Source organism: Metopolophium dirhodum, chromosome 5 (assembly GCF_019925205.1).
Source record: "Metopolophium dirhodum isolate CAU chromosome 5, ASM1992520v1, whole genome shotgun sequence".
In the NCBI taxonomy this organism is placed as follows: Eukaryota; Metazoa; Arthropoda; class Insecta; order Hemiptera; family Aphididae; genus Metopolophium; species Metopolophium dirhodum.
The window spans coordinates 24,993,580-25,017,821 of NC_083564.1; the positions used below are offsets into that span (position 1 = coordinate 24,993,580).

At 35.0% G+C, this 24,242-nt stretch overlaps 1 protein-coding gene across 4 annotated transcripts in view; it reads right to left on the reverse strand.

The window, feature by feature from the left end:
• Positions 1–786: 786 nt before the first annotated feature.
• LOC132945964 (protein Tob1-like) overlaps positions 787–24,242 on the reverse strand; it is a 50,498-nt gene continuing 27,042 nt past the window's right edge. For 2 of the 4 annotated variants that reach the window (XM_061015813.1, XM_061015815.1), the window contains 3 exons: positions 13,514–13,925; positions 9,937–10,505; positions 787–5,018 (listed from right to left, as the gene is read on the reverse strand). In XM_061015813.1, the coding sequence (XP_060871796.1) occupies positions 4,469–5,018; positions 9,937–10,505; positions 13,514–13,912 (1,518 nt within the window). In that variant the 5' untranslated portion in view covers positions 13,913–13,925 and the 3' untranslated portion in view covers positions 787–4,468. Of the gene's footprint in view, positions 5,019–9,936; positions 10,506–13,513; positions 13,926–15,834; positions 16,199–24,242 lie in introns of those variants that run through there. The other 2 variants (XM_061015814.1, XM_061015816.1) reach the window with 2 other exon arrangements.

Sequence of the window (24,242 nt, forward strand, 5' to 3'; positions counted from 1 at the left end):
TCACGTGATACAATCATAATATCTGAGATTTTAATTTGAACTTTAAAAATAAATAATGGTTAGTAATTAATATGACATTTTAATAACTGTTCTAGGCGCGCTTCGTGGTCGGTGATTTTTAGTATATTCCTGTCCTACCCACCTAGCGTCGTGGGTACCGTGGTACCTGGTATATTGTGTTATTCGTTGGATGACCGATATTAGGATCACCCGACAATTTTACTGAAATTTATAAGGCGAGTTCTCTCGGACACGGGTCCTAAGCTAATCGAACGCGATTTTAAATACTGCCTATGGTACACCTATTTTTACAATTTTTTGTTTCGCTACGACGAAATCTGCGTAATTTTTAATTTTTATTCGGATTACGTCTGTTGACGAGTGGTTTCAGAGGAGAGCTTACAATAATATTTATTTTGACGCGTTTATCGTTTATAAATATTTATAAAAAAAAGAAGAAAAAACACGTACCCAAACTTTAAACGACGTTCGACCCGCCGACGAACAAAAATATTCATAACAATATTATAATATGCCGTGGGTATTAAAAAGGTTTTCTGAAATTGAGTAAAAAAAAAATGACCGACGAAATGAGTGTCTAAACACGACAATAATTGTGTGTGGAGAATAAAAAAGCGCGTCCAGGGCTGCAGTAGTACTATACCAGGCGTATACCTACGATGTGATATTATTGCATACTATAATATTATTATTATCGTTAATGTTTTAGGTAGGCACCCGTCGAGTTGGACATGTAAAAATATATCGCGGATGCCTTTATGAATGAAATGGAGAAAAACTCGCGGTGGTTGTGATACGGTTAATATAGGTCAACTCGAAACACGACCGCGGTGGTGACAGGAAAATGGTGCGAAATCTAGTTTTTCCGGAAGGACTGAGAAACTGAAAGAATACGCATTCGATATTATCATAATAATATTACCTATACACGTAATATTTATTTTCAGTATGGGTATTTACGGTTGGGGAGGGGGGGACGAATCGTTAGAAAAAAATTGGGACGTTTGTGTGTCGAAAGAGAAGCGCGCCGATTTATTCTTCTAATATCTGTAATTTTCAATCGGCTAGTAATAAAAAGAACACGCCGTGGGCCTTTTATATTTTCATACGCGTTTTAAATTATTTAATATATTTTAATAAGAGCGCGTCTTCGTTGGTGGTAGTAAAATTATATTATTATATTACGTTCGAAGTTATACGGACAATCGCGAGGAGAAAAAATATGAACCGTCTAAAATGTAAGAAATTATTTTTACTCAATATTATAATATTATTACGATGATGACGTCGCAGCGGTCGGTTCGAGAGCGTTATTAATGATTATTGTATGTTTTATTGTCGGCAGGTAGGTACCTAATTAGAAGGCATATTATGTAGGCAATACAGGTGTACATAAGTACATTGAATTATAATATAATTTTAATGTAGGTAGATAATTAAATGTTATATTTTTATAGATTGTCTGTAAATATATTATTATTATTATTATTGTTATTATTATAATTTATCATCTAATAAAATAAGACATGTATAGAAACTATATAGTATATTATAGAAATTTTAGAAAATAAATTGAAAACGATTTTAAAGGAAAATTGTCAGTCGCACTTTACGTGTTTGAATTTTTTTTTTTTTTTGAGAGGTGGGTGGGAGTGTCGGGGACTCTTATACGCTATACCTACGCGAAAGTCGGTCAACTAATATTACGGTTACGCACCTACGTCGTAAAAAAAACAGTCTTCTTTTTTTATTTTAAACATCTATTTTTTATTTTAAGTTTATATTTATTTGTTTTGGTGGAAGGAGGGATGGGACGGGGAGACGATATTACATGAATACGTAAATACAATAATATATTATTACCTACTACAAGTAGGAAGGCACCTATATCAGCGTACGACATTCTTTAACGACATTTGTTGTGGAGGAGGTATTTCACGTTGGAAGACAGTGGGACCAAAAGCACTCTTAAACCTAAGTTTTATTTTATATATTATATAGGTACGACACTAAGGATTACTGATTCGTCTTGTCGGCGAGGAGGGCCGTCGTGTACACAAAAACCTAATATGTTTTGGAGAAAACAATAACATTATACATTTTACTATAAATTCAGGTACCTAATGTATATAATAATAATTAATATTATATTATTATAATTATAACACGTCAGACAAACATTTCGGTCGAGTAGCAAAACGTTCAATACTTAGGTATACAGTTAGGTACACGTATAGGTATATATATATATATATATATATATATATATAATATATTATATTCATTAAAAAAAAAAATAAAGTGCAAAGTAAAAAATACAATTTTTCGTTTCATATTATATATAAATATTAAATATATGCAAGTAGGTATACGTATATTATATACATAATACATATATATAAGTATATGCATTACATTTTTAGTACATGAAAAAAATGCCCTACGGCTTAAATTGTAATCACAAAAAAATATATATGTTTATGAATTTATTTTTATTACTATGTATAATATATGTGTATATATTATATATATTATTATAATTAAATAAAAAAAAGAAAAACTTACTAAAACGATAATTTCGCTACTTAAAAAATAATAGTTTCTAACTCTAAAAAAAAACCCATGTATTTCATATAACTTTAATATGTATATAAAGAGTAAAAAAATACCAAATAAGTTAAAAAATTATAATAAAACATTTACTAAATAAAACTTTTAATTTAAAGCTTCAAAATTAAAAAAAAAAAATCGCATGCAATTTTTTTAATTGGATAATATTATATTTACCTATAGGTATAAAGATGAAAACAATAATAATGATTTTTTTTTTTAAGTAAACCTCGATTTATGTTGCAAAATGCAAGTACAAGTTAATAACTGGCGAGATCCATCGATAAATTTTCCAGTATAACAATTTTTAATTTAAATTTTCTTAATATTGTCATAACAAGTTTACTACATCACTACAAAAGGACATTTTAAATAATATATTTAATTTTTACTTTACGTATTTCCTAGGCCGATATACAATATTACAAATATTATTTATGATTATTATTATTATATTATTATTAAACACCTATATATTATCTCACGATTATTGCGATTAGATTGTTCCTGTTCAGTTTCAGTTTAATATATTACATGTTAGAGCATGGAATTTGAAGAAGAAAAAAGATGATTCCTAAAGATGAGGTAAAAGGTATAAAGGTTAGGGAGATTCTATACATCGAAATATTTTGACTTGAAAAATGAGTTTATTAAATTTAAGATTATTATTCAATATTTTTTTTTTTTTTTTTTGTACCTATTTAGAGAACTGAATATTTGATGTTCACAGAACACATATTTGATATAACACATTAATGTAATGGATCATAAATCAATTGTTTAATCAAATATTCAAATGTATTTCTATATAGTATACGTGTATATAATAAGTATAATATTAACCTAGACGTAAAGTATTTTTAATTATTATCATCGGACTCTAGGTATATTATATTATATTCATGTATATAATGTACGTGTTATTATTATCATTAATTAAGGTCTAATCCTCTCATTGGTAAAAATATTTTATTTAAAAAAAAAAAACATCTCATTAAGTCTGTACGATAAGTCATAAATTGCTTAAAAAAAATAAATTTATATATGCGTTAATTTAAAAATATTAAAAAGTTTTAGTCAAAAATAAGAAAAGAAAAATAGTGTAAAAAAACTAATAATAATACTTGTGGGTGATCAATCACATATTATAGTAATATATGTATTGATGTTATTAAAATTTTATTTTATTTTTTTGTTATTATAATATATAATATTATTTTATTTTCTCGAAGAGAATAAACATTTTTTTTTTAAAGTGTCTGCGCGAATGGTAGAATATATTATAAAGTAGTTGAAGTATTTTTCGAGCATTGGCCTAATTACCTATATCGATATAATATTTAAAATGTTGTCAATAGAGATAATTATAATTTTAGAAGCCGATAGGTAACAGCAGTATATATGCATATAACGTTTTAAGATGATAACGACGGGTGGATGAGAAAAGCTCGCTGCAGCCACGCGATTAAAATACGGAAATTGGAAAAACGGAAATAATATAACATAATAATAACGGATGTATCTATACCTGAAAACGTAATGTAAATAACTTTCATTATTTACCTTTAAAGGCGGAGAAGGGGAAGGCGCGCCAGGGGGTTTACTTATGTATGTATATAATATTATGTTATATATTAAAAGAGGGTATTATATAAAAATAATAATAATAATAATGATAACAAGGTGGGCGGATGGAGGGGGATGGGGTAAGTCGGTCTTCAACCATTTAACTAGGTCAAGAGGGTAGACGGGCCACGTTGGGCGGCACGAGGGGGAAGGGGTTTGGTGGTGAAAGGGTGCGCTCTTAACCGTTTCTCGTCGGACAAGCCGGCTGAAATCAGTTAGCCACCAACAAATGTTGGAAAGGACTGGACCTGTACGACGACGACGTCGACGATCCCAGTCCCATGGCGTTGTAGTTGTCCTGCACCTTTTGCTGTTGTTGCTGTTGCTGTTGCTGCTGCTGATGCATCGGAGTCACGGCTGACTGCATTTGTTGTCCCGTCCCATAATTGGCCGGTGACAGCGGACCCATGGGCGAGCCGCCAAAGTGCTGCGGCCCGAAATCGCCGCCGAAATTCTGCCATCCGCTGCCGCCGCCGTTTGCGAACTGCAATTGCGGTGGTGCGTAATCCGCGGTGGTCATGTTGCCGCTGTTCCGGTGATAACCGCCTCCGTTGGACTGCCGCGGCCTTTGGTAACCGGCACCGCCAACGCCGCCCTGGTGATTGTTGTTGTACTGTTGCTGCTGGAAGAAGTAGTTGGACGCCGCGTCGCCGTTCTGGCCGCCACGGTGGTGTTGCTGCACCGGCGACGCCGGACGTTGCTGTTGTTGTTGCATGGCCGCCCGCTGCTTGATGTAGTTAGCGAACTCGGTCGGCGACATCCTGCGGATAACAAAAAAAAACGAGAGTCAGTGTGCCCCCATTATTCGTTGGATTTCAGCGAAACACTTTTTGTACATTATTATAATTTATAACTCACAGTACCTACTATTGACGCATGCGCGACCGTTATATGCACCGGTATCATAATATATTATGTATGTACTTCCTTCACGGAAAATTAAAAAATTACAAATTGTCCAAAGTAAATTCCCGAGAATGGCACTGCTAAAAGCTCTTCGGTTCGTGTAAAATAGAATCCTATGCATAATGACTCGGAATTACCTACCCTTCGTGGATAATTAATCAATTCAAAAAACTCCAACAGGCCACAATCCACTATGATATAATCTAAATGAAACCGGAGAAGCTCTTAATTTCAAAATCGGCGAAAAACCTCTAAATCTATGTATTATCCTCTAAAACCACGATTGTCGCAAGACTTCTTTCTTTTACTACGTTTAATGTATAAATATAGACATTTTAACTTTTAACAATCACCAGGGTCTTCATACTATTGGTCCATAATATGTATTTAATATTGTTGTAATTTATTGAAAACGTTGTAAAAACATTAAGTAGATAGGTAGACCCTATGCTGACTGTCGATGCTTTGACATAGTTAGTTGAATAAATGTATATACGGTATTTCGGTTTACCTATTATGTAGGGTAATATCACCTATAGTACTATAATATACTAGTCAGTGTTTTCGTAATGGGGGAAGGGGGGTCCAGAAAAATCATATACAGAGACTTAATTTATATATAAAAAAAGGTAGGTATTGACTGTATATTTTTATTTATGTATTAGAACAATACAAATTTAAAAGTATATATTAAATAATTACAATTACTGTTCAACATACTTTAGGAGAGGAGAACCCTCATCCAGTACCCCTGGACCTCCCACTCGCCCGTAATTCCACCACTGATGTTTTCTTGTAAGTACCTATATATAGTTAAATGTTTTATTTTTGGTAGGTACGATAATTCTAACAGCTATAATTATTGTATTTGTATATAGATATATACCTTGATGTGTTGAGGTACCCACAATATGCACTTTAAAACAATATAATTTCGTCACATAGGTTCAATATAGATATTACGAGCAGAATAGCGTTCGAAACTGGTGTGGTATTATAAGGCGTTTTACATTTTGATTTGTAGTTTTTTTTATCGGATTTCGATATTTAAATAAATATAAATATTCAATTACTAAATAATATTTTGTATAATCATGATTGTTACTATGCTCTTAAATTATATTGTATTCCTTATATACCTATCAATATCGAATTGTGAATTTTTTTTTTCACTTTAAATTTCTATTTTAAATTTATTTTTAGTTTATTTAGTTTAAAATTACATCTAGATAAGTACTCTTGCTCTACGATAAGAGATATTACCTCAGCGTAGAGCAAAGCAAGTAACTTCACATATTCATCCATTATACTCTGTACACATTTCTTCTACTAGCAATAAATATTATTATTATTATTATTTATCCCAGGAACGATTTCATTTTCGTCGATAAATAAAATGTAATAACTCCTCATTGCTCTCTCTCTCTCTCTATCCCTCTTTTACTCGTGTAAAATATGACAAACGACGTGTTTCTCTCAATCGAAAATACGTATATGCGTAAAAAATGACGATGACATATTATATTAAATATTTGAACGCTAGTTGTGTACATGTATATTACACATTACTCGTTTTTGTAAAATGTTTACTGCTACCTAATCAATGTAAATATTCAAAGAGTATAATACGGTGGGTGTGTTGACCATCGTAACCGCAGCAATAAATGTCCAATAGAATTTCGTTAGGAAGTGAAAGTATCGTTTTGAATGGCTGCTATTATCGGTTATTACGCCCATAAACCTATAATAGCTCATTTCAATTTATAGGTATATATTATTATGATGATAATATTAATTAGATAATATTTACACCGATCCCAAGTCCAAACCACGAAAGGACCCTTCTATATCGGCATATAACTTTTACATCGTGAAAATGAAAGATTTTGTAAATTATTTGTTTTTGCTGCTATGATGTTATCATATCGATTTGAGGATGCTTCGAGCATTTTCAGAGGCAGTCGGATTACGAATATAATAATTATGAAAAAAAAAGATAATATTTTCTACAGAATATTATGACCCAGATCCGAATTACGTCCGCGGTGCACATAATATAGACGACGCATTATTATTATTATTATTATTATTATTATTATTATTATTATAAACGTGTATTCCTTTTTAGGAGCAGATCGACGGTTCGACACCAGAAAAAACAACCGAAATATTATCTGCAAGCTTTTGGGGACATCTGTGACAATTAGGCGTGCGCGCGTTGGGTATATTGGCCGCGAGTATATTGGCGCCATTCGTTTGACACCTTTTGTAGACGCGTAGCCTCGTTCGTAAGTATATAAGTCTGCATACATATTATAATACTATTGTATACACGCATACATAGGTATCTGTTGTAGGTATATATGTAAAATATTATTATCTGCAGTATATAGGCCCACCGCGACCGCGCAATGACGCCGTTTCGCAATACGGACGGACGGAGTGACCTCTATGCAAAAGCAGAGAGAGAGAGAGAGAGAGAGAGAGAGAGAGATAGATAGAGTAAGTGATAGGGTGAGGAGGAGTGCGAGAGGAAAAGGTATATGCATGCCGCGATAATTCGCGTGCCCAATCGGTCGCGACGACCAATACGCACACAATTAGTATACACGCAACAGGTGCGTGTATATACAGGGTGTTCCAAACGGGCAAGCACATAGGCATCACTGAAGACGCGCGCACGGGGTACACTCAGGCTAAACCACTATTAAAGCGTTATGCATATACTCCCAGATCCGAGAAAGGACTCATTTTTTATAACCCCGAACAAGAAGCGATACAATCGATTATAAATTGTACTTCTGAATAAAAACTCAATATTCCATAAATCAAATGGAATAATTAACATTCATAAATTGTTCCCGGTAATACGCGTTAAAGAAGTTACCCATGGATGGAGTTATAACTGCTGTAAATAGTTACAGTTTATTTAATTTCATAACATTACGGAGACAGTAATTGATATTCACGTGATTTTGTTACCGAATTTGTTTTAGCGGGGTCGCGGGGAAGTGTCCAATTTCATCATAGATATAATATTATGTTCTTATGCTGGATACAACTCATTTTTTTCTAACCAATTTCGCTTAACCATTTGTTTATCGCCATAGTTACGAAAATCAACAATTATTATTCTAAAAATCAATCTAAAATAACAAGCGCTACAAGATATTTTTCCTCTGCACTACACCCAAAAACATATATATTACTATGATTTCTCAATGTTTTCCTTGCAAAAGGAAAAATATCTAGTAGCACATGCTACTTTATCTTGGTAGGTGGTTAATGAACTTGTAATTTTGTTTGTATTACTACGTAATTATACCTTGCCAATGAAATCTACGCCTATGCACATATAGCCATAATATACGTAGTATAAAATCACGTGAAGTACTGAAGTCCCGTCGAGAAATCCACGTCTATCCGATATATACATCATAGGGATAGGATACGTCTCTATGTACATTCCTACCACGGTTATCTACTAGTAGATAACCGTGATTCCTACCCATAATATAAATTATCATATAGGTCAATAGTATAAGGAATAATAATTATAAGTATGCTCAACGATAAGACCGCGCATATTTTTTTAAGGGGCAATGTGTAATTATTTATATATGAAACCAACGATAAACACTAGGCGATGCACATGCGCGAACTAGGACGAAAACACGGTTCTTGTTGATCATACTTTTCTTCATTTTACTATGATATAGATAGGTGATATCTGTCGTTTTGGGCACACACCCAAAGATTAAAGGATATAATACATTAATACGTATATATAATATCAAGTATATTTTAAAGTCGTCCGTGACCGGGTCTAACTCTCAACTCACGCACGACCGTCGACGTCAACCCTTCTAATGTCATTATAATAAATAATAATTTACGCAGGGCGAAAGGGGTATACTCTATACAGTACGTATACTATAGGCGAAGGCACCCCAAATAATCTTATTGAAATAATGCAACCATAGTTGGATCAGTCCATTCCATCAAACTCCATAATACGGGTTGAGCTAATATATGAATTTTAACTGGTGTCATTTTATGGATGCCGCCATCATATAGCTAGGTGCATTATTTAAACAAGAAGTAGAATCGGGGCAGTTAGTAACTATACTTAGAAAAATATATATTATCAAAAGTGCAATTAACGTAACGAATACAGTCGAGTTGATAGACAATAATAGTACAAATTATATAATTCCGGAACCTAATATAGTGGAATGTTTAAAGTTTCTACGATTAATATTTGTCGAATCGCGCAACGAAACAACGATCGAGGAAAACATATTCAATTTTGTCAATAATTATAAAAATTAATTCTGATTACCTGTAGGTAATTTTCGATATTTTTGGAATCACTGTAAGAAAAACTTATGAGGAAGGAACCTTATTTTAATTTTAAAATGTTATCATTTATCAACATAAATTGAAAAACAGATAAACTAAAAAAGTATAAAACGTAAAGTGTCTTCAAATTTTGAATATATATATATAGCTGACTTACAGTATACCCAGCCCCGGGGTTTATAATATTATTATTTAGAGTGTACGCTAATACAATTATTGACATTCTGCCTAAACTCAAAACACCGTTGACGTCACTGCGTGTGGGGTATATGCCTCCCACGGCACAGCTGCGCAGCATTCCACCCTCCCAACTACACTCATCAATCCACCACATCGTCAACGCAAAAATTCAATACGGCTGCACATATAACGCGTCGTCATGGTCAAAACTGTAGGTACGTTTCCGCCTACTTTTCTATAAAATCAGTCATCAGAAACCTGTTAGCTCGTTTGTTGTTGGACTTGAGTTTGGTGCTGCCGAACTTGGTCTGCGCGAACGACGCGGTTGTGAACGTCAGCGGCACTGACGGCTGTCGGCACGGCACGTAAGCGCCGGCCGCGACCGCGACTGCCGGACCTCCACCGTTCGGGCTCCGTGGCTGCTGTTGCTGCGGCGATTGCTGACTGTTGCCGTTGCTTGCAGTGCTGCTGCTGCTGCTGCTGCTGCTGCTGCTGCTACTGCTGCTGCTGCTTCCGCCACACGGCTTGCCGAACAACAGCGGATTGTGCTGCGACTGTTGTAGCTGTATTTGCTGTTGCTGGTGGTGAGGATGGTGTTGTTGTTGTTGTTGTTGTTGTTGTTGGTGGTGGTGGTGGAGGTGGTTATGATGGGTCGGCGACGAGTTGTTGGAACCGCTGCCAAGCGTTGGCGAACCGACCGAACACTTGTCCGGTGGCGAAATGCTCAGAGAACTCAAGCTGGACGCTACCGAATCGATGGGCCGGAAACACTGTGCTTCGGGGTTGAACGTTTTGACGACCTGCAATACAAGCAAACGCAATTCGTTACACAAATTATTAAAAAACACACTGCAGCTGAATATTAATATTATAATATTGTAGTAGTGTACAAAACACTGACTTGCATAGGAATATCGATTTTATGGATTTAATTATTTATATAACGTGGCATTTTATTTAAAACGAGCTTGTGTATAGGTTTAACCTAAATGCATGACCCAATCGATAAATATATTATGTACAGGAGCCTATCATAAATTATGTACAGTGTGATTTTTTGAACGTAAGGCGTGTCTTTATTTTTTTAGTAAGTTGTTGTTTTTCATTTTTTTGCTAGATAGGTGCTTTTGGTGCTAACGATTATTATTGAAAAAAAAAATAGTGAAAATTGGATTTTTCGTATAAAAATGTATGTAATAAATAGGTAGGTACTTCATCTTATATAATATAATATATGATGATAAAATTCAAAACCAGAGTTGAATGAGAAAATAAGTGGATTACGTTTAAAAAAAAATCACCCTGTAGGTATGCGAGCTCCGAAGGGATTAAATGTTTTAGCTTTTGTCGTATTGTTCGCCTGCACGCATGTATACTATAATTATATACGACACGTACTCGAACAGTATATTCAAACTTTCGTTTATTATAGCAACGTACGCTGAAATATGATATGCTTTACGATAATTCCAACGGCTGAATCCCCTATAGACTTTTATTTTCCATTATATAAAAATAATTTTTTTAATAATATATAGCCTTTAACGTCACTCTATAGTCTATTCTCTCGAGGAACGATTTTTGTTGCTCGCAGCCTAGACAGGATTCTAATATAGATTCCTATTGTTGTATTGCAGTGGCACCGTGACCGCTATATGTATTTCAATAATTGTCTTGTTATTTTAATAACACTTTGAGTATAGTACACCAACAAATAATCAATATGTCCCTATTATAGGATATAACATTACAACTTATAATATTACATTTTATAAAATTATATACTAAAATCACATGTTTCACTGCCCCACCATGTATATTTAAAGTTAATTTACAATCAACCATGCCTGTTCTTTTTCGGAGACACTAAAACTATATAATACTTTAAAAAGTACATAAAAAAATATGCAGTGTTCGCCGATAGAGGAGAAACCAAAAATGTACTGTAGACGTCCTGCAGTAGCATCCAAATAATAAAAAAAAAACGGCTTCTAGGCGGGTTTGTATAATTAATAATGGTCAGTATTTAGACAAGTCCAACCGCGGTGGACACGCGTCCGAGGTGACCGCCGAACAAATTGTTCACGGTATAATATACTCGCGCTGAATGGCCGGGAATGCGTAACCACCGCGGTACCTAGGTTAGGTTAGGTTAATAAGTGGATAATAAATACGTTATAATATATATTATTCTATGGGCATTTCCGTCGGTCGGTGTTTTACGAAGAGGTCGTGGCGTCCGTTGTCTGCGAACCCGTCCTCAATCGTACCGTTTTCGCGATGTTACTTTTTGTTATCCGCCCATTCGTGTCCACAAGTGCGTATAATAACGTATACCAATAGTGTGACACACAGCCCCGGCCATGGTGTTGTGCGCAGTGCGACGGAATTCCGGCCGAAAATCTCGACGAGTTATGCCTGCCTGCGAAGCGTGAGTTATGACCACCAACCGTTTTCGCGTCGCGTGATATATTATATAGTAGGCATTAGGCACCTATTTGTTGTACTTTGCGGACAAACGAAAGTGTTGATCGTTTCCGGATCGACGGTTCGTATGTGTCGTCCGTTTCCCGAGGATTACGCGTCAAGGGGTGAGTCAAGTTATTGGATGCACGATAATAGTAACATTTATTATTCACGCAATCCTCGTACAGGATTGTAGGAATATTACGCGGTTTCGACGTTTCGTACGCCGGGTGCAAGTGGAGACCGTTATTTATAAATTAGAATTTATTGTGCCATACATGTTATCAAAATACATGCGGCCATCATGCGCGGGGGGGGGGGGGGTTACGTTTGGTAAATCTGAGAAAACGTTAGTAAAATAATCGAGTGACGTGCTGAACCTAAATGCCAATTATGCATTATTAGTGCATTATATACTGATCATATGATATACCAGTGCTTGGAAAGTTCCTTTAAAAATGAGCAAGTTCATTACTTCACGTTCACGTTCATCTATTATTAAACGTTTAAAAAGGGACTAGTTCCTAAATATGAACATTTTTCGTTCCTTAATAATTGTAAAATTGTTTTAGTACATAATTTGTTGATTATATATAGGTTAAGACCGCTGTGACTATAGTGACTGACTTGCCATTTAGTAAAAATTAACACATTGTTAATATTACCGTATGTTGCCGTATAATTATGCTTATAATTATAAAGCTGATTAATCATTATACTGACCAAATATCGAAAAAAAAAATTATAAAAACTTTTGCTCTAAAACTTAAATATTTATTTATTATTTAAGAATAAATTAACGAAAAACGGAACAAATAAAATCGTTAATTTTCTTCTAAAAAGAGAACGAAAACATTGGAACGAGTTCCTTTGACCGCGTTCATCCAAGCTCTGGTATATAATATATAGGTTCATAAATTATAAATATCAAGTATATTATCGTGCGTTTTCGTCGAGATTCGTTCATAAGCTGGCGACGCATATGCGCATTTCAGTGTAATATCACTGTAATGACGTGCAAGTGTGTCAGATGTTATATATAGGTAAACTACAGTATGATTTGGTCACGCTGCGTGATTACTAATTGTTGCGTCCCGCGCACAGTATCCGTCAATTTAGCACGCACCCCGACTTACTCCACACCGCGCACTGCATCAAATAAATTGTTATTCGTCAATAAATAATTGCATTACGAGTGTACGACCATTACGAGCAGGGGACAAGTGAGTTCTAAACAGAACCCCCAAAACGTATGCAAATGGGTAGGTGGTGTTTTTTTTTTTTTTTTGGATTTGTCCAAAAGGGTGGCCCTGCCCGCAAAAACAATTTGAACGCGCATTACCTCTCGGTCGGCGGTCCGGTCGTCGTGGGTGTCGAACTGGAGGCCGCCGCTGTTCTCGTTGTACAAGATCTTCACGGCACCCTTCTCGCCGATGCGGTAACTGACTTCGCCGGGGTCCACCCACACGGCCAGATCCTGTGGCAAGTTCTCCAGGATGTCCTGTATGGCCACGCCGCTCTCGCGGGCCGCCTTCTCGAACACCGGGTCGATCGGAGATCCAGTTTTGATGCACCGGTACGCCGAGCCGCGGTACGGTTTCTCCGGGTACCAGTGCCCAGCGAATTTCTCCGTCAGGCACTTTTCCAGCTCTTCGCCGAATATGTTCACTCGCCGTCTGGGTAATTTGTTGTACAGGTACGAGATCACAAAGTTCAACGCTACGCTAACCTCGATATGCATCTTGACGCGATTTCTGAAAAATAAATATTTAAACAGTTTGTTAATATCAATCGACGCATGATACACTGCATAAAATAATGTGAAAGACATATAGTTAGGTATAGGACATATTAAGTGAGTGCTTATGACGCGCATCAGACATCGGTCTGCACCTGTACATAATATTTAATATTATTATATTCACACTTCACATCATATTAGCTGGTCACTTGTGGAAACACACAATTAACTGGTACGCCTCCACTTCCGCTATTTAGAGCTTATTAAATTAACATATTATAGATTTTTAATTTCTAAATAAAACCTCGGTAATCAGTTTTTAGTTTGTATATCATAAAATGACGGCAAAACCTCGTCTAAATATGCAAAGACTAAATGCATATAATATAATATATGTATATTGTATATATGTAAAAACATACCGATACACGTTATCCTATCTATACGCGACGGCCTACGATGCACGAAAACTATTATGTACGTGTAGTAAGTACCTACCATTGCGGTTGACAGACGGTTACTGCGTATTTACATAAATGTAAATGTAAAATGTAAAGTATAATATAGATACTTAAATTGTAAATTTTATTTTAAATATTTTATATTTATATATATATATATATATATATATATATATATATGTTTATTTTTATATATTTTATTTAAATAATTGAATATCCTGGTATCCATAATTTGGAAAGTAAAGAAAAATCAGTGGAAAAAATAATTGTTGTACACTATAACGAAACTATATACGTAGTAATTTATAATATAATACAATCACGCCACGTATGGCACGCGCGATCGACTTAAAGCTTCAACAATAATGGTGTAGCGTTGTTAAAAATTAAAATTAACATATTTTTAATTAAATGAGGCAAAAGCTCGAATATCACAGCATATCCTTTTCGTGACCTATGACATACGTCATGTCGTCGTGCTATTATATCCTAATCCTCAACATATTTTATATATTCGCGGTGGATAAAATTGCAATAAATTTATATTTATTAAACGTCGAGATAAATTTTAATTATATTTTTATGCGAACACATATAGACATTGATATTTATAGAGGCCAAAGGCTACACACATATAAGTAGGTATAATGTTATATATAGACATCACCGTAGATTGGAACACAATAATTATTACCATTATTACTCTCGCAGGCGCATTGTGACCGTCGCGATCGTACGCAATCGCGCACAGGCGCATAGATTTCAGTATAATTTCAGTCGTTAGCATCCTTATATAATATATTATAATTTATTAAGTCTGGTAAATATTTAGCTCAGTCCGTAACTATATGGTTTGGTAACCCAAGGTAAACTATATCGCAGAAGCCAGAAATTTCACTATATAACTATAATAGTTATAGTTGCAGTGCCATACGGTCGATGCGGGAAAGATGGTGCGGTGGCGAAAACGTCGGCAGAACGGCTTATAACTCATTGACCTAGAAACATATGACCGATTGTGTGTGCACTCGTACATGTGTGCAAAGGTCGTCATCATGGAACAATCGGACGATTGTTTTATTATTCCAAGAACTTGGCGCCGCTTTCGGCCAGAAAAACAATTTCGCTAAATCTAAAAGAATCTATACATCGTATATGCCGTATATAAATATAACAATTAGGTATATTTTAATTTATATTACAGTATGCACATTGCAATATGCCTACGCTTGGATTCCATATTATAACTATTATGACAATAGTGACAAGTGACAACCTACCTCCATACATATTTACACTTATGTATTATCATTGATATCACTAAATCAACGGTATGATGGTAAATGTAATAATATGTCACATACATTACACACGCTCCTCTATACGTTGTATATTATATACTATTTTCAACGGACAGTTGACGTGTGTACATTATATTGTGTATTAATATAATATATTTACCGAATTCAAACGTAACAGGTTACGATCGATACGATTATCCGACGAGTGCAGCTGCAGCCGCACCGCATCGACCGAAAAGGTTCGCCAATATGGGCAGGTACGTAACTGCGGGAGTATGACAACTGACAAGCAGTACAATGATGTTTTCCATCATCGTGTTATATATTATACAGGGCGTTTAACGCGACCACAAACGCGCACGTTACCTATATTATATATTATTATAATAATATACAAACGGCACATTTCATAAACACTACATTTTTGTATATCGCACGCAACCGATCGGACTCGGATTTACACATTCGTTTGCAACGATGCACACCGTTACGCGTGTACACCTACACTGAATAATATCCGCAGTCCGCACGGGCCGACCCAACAACTAATTAACATCCGACTACTACAACTGGCCACAATATATAGTAGGTATCTACGTGCGCATTACGATTACGCGCGCACGCACACACGCGTAATAATATATATGCACACGCATTATATATATTTGCAGATAATTGATATTTTACTGGTACACACACACACACACACACACACAGACACTTAAATAGGTAAACGCATTAATACAAAGGCAATAATAGGTTTATAATATGTGTGTATATGAGCGGAATATATATGTATATATATGACATAACGCGAAGAGCAACACTGCGCGGTGTACATAAGGTCGCGTATACGGCCCGGTTGGCTCCGGTTAAAACGGCCTAACCTATATATTCGCGCAGCGATGACGGATATATATATATATATACACTCTAGAATAGAACCGTTCAGCCCTAACCAGGATGTTTGGCATCGTTATTACGGCCATTGTTCGTATCGCGACCGAAGGTCGAACTAATATAATGACATAAATCGCAATAATATTACATATATACATAATAATATAATATATAATATCGTACACAATATGTAAATGTATAATAATATAATGGGCCGCTTTTCGTGCTGCTGCAGCAGTGCGTTTCGTCAAGTTATATGGCAGCATCGCGGCCTGAAAATATATACCTGTCCTCTGTACAATATAATATACTTATCCGTACCGATATCGTTATGCGATGATAGAATTGTAATTTTAAAATATTCACAGTTATCATAAATTTGTCCTCACCAGTCGCTGTCCTCATACGCGCGTCCGCTGCACTCCTCCATACATGACGGATGCTTCCGGGCCAAAGCTTCCCCTCAACTATACTTGCACGAACAATGGAAATCTACTAATTCAACTTTTATTTTGATCGAAAACTAAAAAATAAGCCGAAAACTACCGCATCAACTATATATAAAAAGTATGGCTCTCGGTGCGATACAGTATAATATTACCTACTACAATCCAAAATCAAATTTCAAAAATAAATAGAAAAGAGTATATATAGGTATTAATTAGAAAAGAGTCGTTGAGGGAGCTAGACGAACGTGGTCAGACGTCCTGTACACTTAGGACGATTATAATTTATAAATAAGGCTTAATGTTTTAAACGAAATCGAACGACAACCGTCGTCTGTCTGTTGAGCATATTATAATATTATACAATTTATACTCCTATCTCAACTCGATTATAGCATGACGAGGAAACCTGCCACTCCACTCCCGGCCGCAGCCCGAAGCCAACACCTTCACCTTCACCATATATATGCTGCACGCACGCACATCACGTGTAAGTATAATATAATATATAGTGTTTATGCACGTCGCCAACGGTATATTATATCACTTTCGAGAAAAACGTAAAACATTCGAAGAAAAAAAAAATGAACGTTCAAAATCAAACGAATGAACGCTATATATGCGTACGATATTATAATAATATACCTATACATAACATACCACGGTATAGGTAGTATAATGGGCGTTCAAAAAAAATGCTCAACGAAAATTTGAATAATAACAAATATATTATATGTACATATGTACTCATTATATACATAATATAATATGTCCATTGGCGATTGGCTGCAACGTGGCCACATATATATTGATCCGTTGCCAATCGTCGCGGACGTTTTTAATATTCTTAAAATAATGCTCAACGGCAATTCAGCCAAGGCCGATGGGACAAACAAGACACTAATTTGTTTTTTTTCGTTAAAAATTTTTCGGACCGTTTAGGCTTGAGTATATTATTATGTATAGTTGAGTACGAAATACAAAAAAAAAAAATAACACTATTATTTAAATGCACAATATAGTAAATATATCTAGCAATAAACTTTGGCACTTTGCGCGTTATACAACAACGAATATAATATTATACATTGTAAATTTGTAACTAAAAATAAACGCACGTCTTGTCTATGTTGTTTGTCCACCGTCGTTGTTCCCAAATTCACGCACGTCAAAATGTCAAATTCACTCTTCTGACAATTTTTAATACCTAATCGAATTTTTCACGTTGACAACGCGACGTGCAAATGTCTAAACTGGGAGAATAGTAGTTTTATAAAGAAGAAACAACTAGACGTATAAATCCATACTGTTCCTATACTATAAAATATTCAGTGTTAGTATAAAAGTTGTTTATTACGATTACATTATAGGTAGACTTGTTTTTTGACTGTTTAAATTATTTTTTTTGTCCACTATTTCATGCTAATTGTGGTTTTAAACTTGATTGATTTATGTTCGTGGTGCGTAGTTTTGCATTTTTATTTTTAAGGTTTGTCTTAAATTGTGTAACTCGTTTTTATATTAAAACATCGTTTGAGTGTATGAATCGGATTATTAAACATTTATATAAAGTGGATTTGATTAATTCAAACAGGAATATAGGTATGTTTCGTAAAAAAAGTGTTAATTAATATTGATTATGCAATCTTCTATAAACAAGTACTTTTGTGCATTATTATTCAAACGGAATTTATTAAAACGATGACATTCAACACAAGAACAAAATAATACAGTAATATTGATTCGAACCACCTTAATTGTTATGGAGCCACCCTATTCATCATGATAACGACGAACGCCGACAGTAAAAATTAAACGATTCACGCGAAATAAATAATATTAATATTTAACTATAGCCGCCCTGCGGAATATATATTATATTATATACACACCTCCTAAATAGCAGAGCCGTGCCAATGGGGGAGGAGGTGGGCATGTTTAATAGGGGTGTGTAATATTATTGCCCCGCGGGGTACAAACGTGAGTTAACGCGCGCCTAATAGTCAAAACAATATTATAACAATCAGTCACCATTTTGTACACCGACAAACGGTTTTATGTATACCTTTTGTGTAGCTGTTGTTTTACCTACTTTTTGTGTCAACACGCGCGTCGACTGCCGGTTCGACAGTCGTGTCGTTATTGGGAATAGGAAAAAAAAAAACATAATCTCGTATTAAATATTCGCACCTTGAAAAATTGCGCACATAAAGCGACAGACTGATGGCAATTAGAGACGATTGTATTGATAGACACGTGTGGCCCGAGGTATAGCGCATTAGCGCGTGCAGCGCAGCAAGCGTTTCCAGCATTAATATTGTAATGTTGTTGTGAATGATGCGTATGACTGTAGCGAGTTGGGTGCCTACATCATCCTACATAGGCAGTGCGTGCGCATTATTATTATTACATACTATGCCACGCCATGTATACGAGACTTGAGAGATAAGTCTTGAGGTTGAGATAACTCAATACTTATTTTAATTATAATAATAACGATATGTATGGGTACTTGTTCTTTAACGCGTATAGGTAATATAGGTATATGAATTACAATGTACATTATTAAAGCACTGCGTTATTATTCGTAATAAGTCATTCGGGGCATTCGCGTGCTACATAAGAGTGCATTGCATAACTGTATATACATAAATATAACATATATATATTATATATATAAATACAACAGCATGTGTATAGGTACCCATACTTACATGCGTATATACATTTTGTACGGTATTGCATATTCGAATTTCGACTAAAAGTTATAATCTATTGTGCTTTCGCAATAATATTTATATATATATATATATATATATAATAAACATCAAACGAAATCGGTGCAAAAACGATAGTGAAATAAAACCGGAATTTCGATATACATAATAATTATTATGAACACGCATGTACAATGTATATACGGTATATATACCTACTCCGGTCATTATATTATACACTTGTATTTAAGGTGCAATTCGATTACAAATTATTATTATTTCTATTTACTATTAGTTATATCGGGTATGTATTTATAATGTCATGTTGATTGGCGAGTCTGCTCTGGTGTTAACGAGTATAATATTATTATAGGTGCATGTAAACTCCGCCACAAGTGACCTGCCTATTTGTATACAACGACGGGCAACAAAACGCGAGCAAATAGGTCGAACGAGAATTATTTAGAAATATTGGCCTTCGTCGGTTTGAACGTTGTGCACCATCACGGCTGATGATTTTTTTTTCAATTTTAAATATTCATTACTTCCATTATATAGAGACCAAAACAATGCACATTTAATTGTGATTTTTGAACGATGACATTCGCTGGGAATCGATAGTAACCCGTGAAATACTTTTCTCGTATACATGTACAGTGAACACGTATAATCTGGCATGCAGCTCGTACAGCTGCATACAAACACGGTAAGCATAATGTAATAACTGCAGTTCATAATATAGCAGATAATTCACAATATAATATACGTATCGTCCTGTATGTAATACTGCAGCTGTGCCGTGTTTCAGCAATCGGCGAACTTGATACTATATACTTGAGAGTAAGAGTGTAGGCTGTACGACCGCGTGAATCCACACATTAGGTAAGTAACACCGTATGAAATCAAAAGTAATTATGTGTGCGAGGCTTTTCGCACCCATATCGTACAAGAGTAATATTGAGTACTCGTCGATGACTAGCCCACACGACGATCCTGCAAACGGAAATGGTCGTCGCCAAAAGTATAATATTGTATTAACCGTAGACGTTGTACGTAGGTCCAATATCCAAGTGCACTGTGGCAATAATGATTTAAGTGCACTTCTTGTTGCTGGCACAGCGGCACAGGAAAATTTTGGGGTAATAAAATAATATACATGGGGTCGACCATTATACATAGTATTAATATATTGCTATGGACGCTCGGTCCCTCATATCTATTCTGTCAAAGGTCGTCTACATAGTGCTAACATTGTTAAAAAGAGATAGCCAATACCCGTGCATATTATGATAGGACCCAAAGTGTATAGTATTATTCCATCCTTTTCTAAAAGACCTAAAATGTTGTTATCTTTGTTGTGTAACCTATCTCTCTCTCTTGTCATTAATTGATATATATAGGTGAATTAAGTCATACGCTATCTTTTTCTATCAATGTCGACCCCGACCCCGACCCCCCCCCCCCTCCCCATAACTCTCTCTCGCCGCTATCAGTACGTTTCTTATACACACACATATATATATAATATATAGGTCCATGACGGGGTCGACGTCCAAAATCCAAAAAGTTTAACAACCGTCGCGTCGCGTAATTATTTTTAAATTTATAATCGTACATTGTAACTGTCGATCGTTCGGCCGGTGGACACCTATTCAGCAATAATTATTTATCGTAGGCAATAATAGTATAATGTAATGTTTGGTTATCGTATATATAAAACGGCGACGGTTATATTATATTATTATAACGATAATCGTTGCGCAGTACACCTCCACGCAGCATGTACGGTCGAAGGGGCAGGTCGATCGCTATACAATATATTATTATTATTATTATTTTAACGCGCCCGCGTACAATTCGTACGATGATAATATTATTACGATATTACAATAATGTTTGAAACTCGGTCGACACACGCGCGCACAGGTACATGGGTACACCTATCGAATTACAGCCGGTCCGGTCGCCACGTCGTCGCCGCGGTATGCCTCTGCATGCGGTGCAAAACACACTTTGCGTATATTTGTCACGAAATGTAATAATTGCGCGCGTGTGCATGGTACTGCAGCAGGTGCCGCCGCAGTAACAATGATATTGTGTATACAGAGTTGGACGTGCAAATATTATTATAACCATCGGCGTTACGGCGACGGCTGTACACTGTGTGTGAAATATTATCGTGTAGAGTATATAATATTACACAGACGGTCGGTGGAAGCGCAAGTGGTGCGGGGGCGGTGGAGGGAGGAGATTTACGCACGCGCCGCGATCGATGTAGGCGTATTATACATGCCACATGGGAAAAATCGTGTTTCAATTGCTGCGGGGACGGAAAACGTTATCAAACGAAAAAAAAAATCGAAAACGAAAATAAATAATTTTACCCCACGGAAAAAAAAAAAATAATACTTAACTCTGTTGTATCGAAAAATTGGTAATCCCGATAACTAAAAGAAAAAGGTCAATGTGTAAGAGCAACTTTTTGTTATTTTAGATTTATTTTGTACGGACTATTGTATACGTTATAAGCTTCAGGATCGTTTTTATTTTTTACTCAGCTATAAGAACTAATATTTCACTTAACCAATGCATTTTTAACATTTAATGGCATTTACGTTTTTAATTTTCATCTAAAACTATAAGTTAAGATATTATAATTTAAATTTAAATGTTAAGAATAAAACTATGTTTTTAAACGAAAATGAAAACAAAAAATGAAAAACGTTTTACGACGTGCAACACCCTAACCTAACCTAACCGCGGGTAGCGTGTTTACGGGGGCAGATGACGCACAGATAGATATATTTGCGACCCCGTCACGGCCGCGCTCCCTTCATTTTCACGTCCCACGTCAAGGAAAATGTCCATTATACTCTGACCACCGAGACAATATGCGGTGGCAAGGCGAAAATTCCGCTACCCCTCCCCCCCTGCAAACACAGCGGAAACGGTCTCGATCGCGGCAGGGTGTCGCTGCATGCAGAGGATATGCGCAGAACCGACGAGTGTATTCTCGCCAGACAGAGTGCATCGTCATTTTATTTTAATATATTATTGTTGTATTTTTGTTATATATTGTTGTCACGATTTCATAAAATTTTCACACAGGTATGACTCCTACGAAAAATTACAAATATACGTCTTAATAATATAATATCATAAATTATATTATTATAATATTATCTTCTATCGCACTATCGCATAAGTACATTGTAATATGGTATATATTACATATACAATCAGTGGCGTGTATCATAAAAAAAATTGGTGTTGCTCAAATAGTTTTAGGAGACCTACCCCTCATAATACTGTCATACCGACCTATATAATGACCTATTTTTTTTTTATCTATCAATTCGAAGTATATATGACCTACCTATAACGATAGACGGTACCTATTATATACTTAAAATTGATTTCTTTTAAATATAGCTGGCATATATATTGTAGTATACGACACATCATCCTCACCTCATACTCCATAGCCTAAAATGTCTAAAAACATCGTAAAACATTTTGTATAATGTAAATGATATATATTATTATTTGTTTTATCATAATATTTTAGCGTCGCGCGAAATGTATAATTTTGGAGGTTCGGTTAAAACTTTATAAGGTATTTCTCAAATAGTCAAATGTGTTGCATGCACTTCACTTACGCAAACTGCGCTCTTGTCATGTCCAAATTACGACACTTTCAAAAACAGCGCCGTTTACAATAATAGGTATACGCACCTACTCCACATTGCTACACACTATGTATTATATTGCGCGATGACGACGATAAATATGTTAATCATTAACGATAATTATAGTGCTATTGCATGTTTGATAGAAAACTATTCGTAGAACCTAAATAATTATATAGGTATAATTTTATTATAATAATATACAACCTATATAGGTTATAGGCTTGCTGACAAACGCCAATTAGATTAATATTTTGTTAATGTAATTTGTACGCATGTTATTAATAAGATGTATACTAATGTGTATATTATAATGAAGATGTATTATAACAATATTATTATTAATTCAAAAACGCCAAAAGCTATAGATCTTGCAGGAATATAAACTCGATCATAATATTATATACTTTATTATTATTTTGTACAATTGTACCTCTAGGCTTTAGGTATTAGTGTATTACCAGTAAGGCATAACAATATTATGTAAAACGAGCGTCGTTTTTATCGTCTACGCACACTTGATGAATAATATTGAAATCAATATAATACTCATAATTTTGGTACAATCGTGAACTCTTGACAACAACCGTGTGTAGAAGTGCAAAAGTAAATAACAAAACGGAGCGTTTTATTGTTTGTCTTACGATAACGCAGCTAAGAAGAATTTTCATTATGAAATTAATTTAGAAATAGGTGTAAAGCTGCGGGTATTACAACATCCATTAAAAGCTTATTTCATTTAAATCGTTGTGTTATGCATTTAACAAATCCAACACGATGCGCGATAATTAAATCACCACGCGATAGTTTTACTCG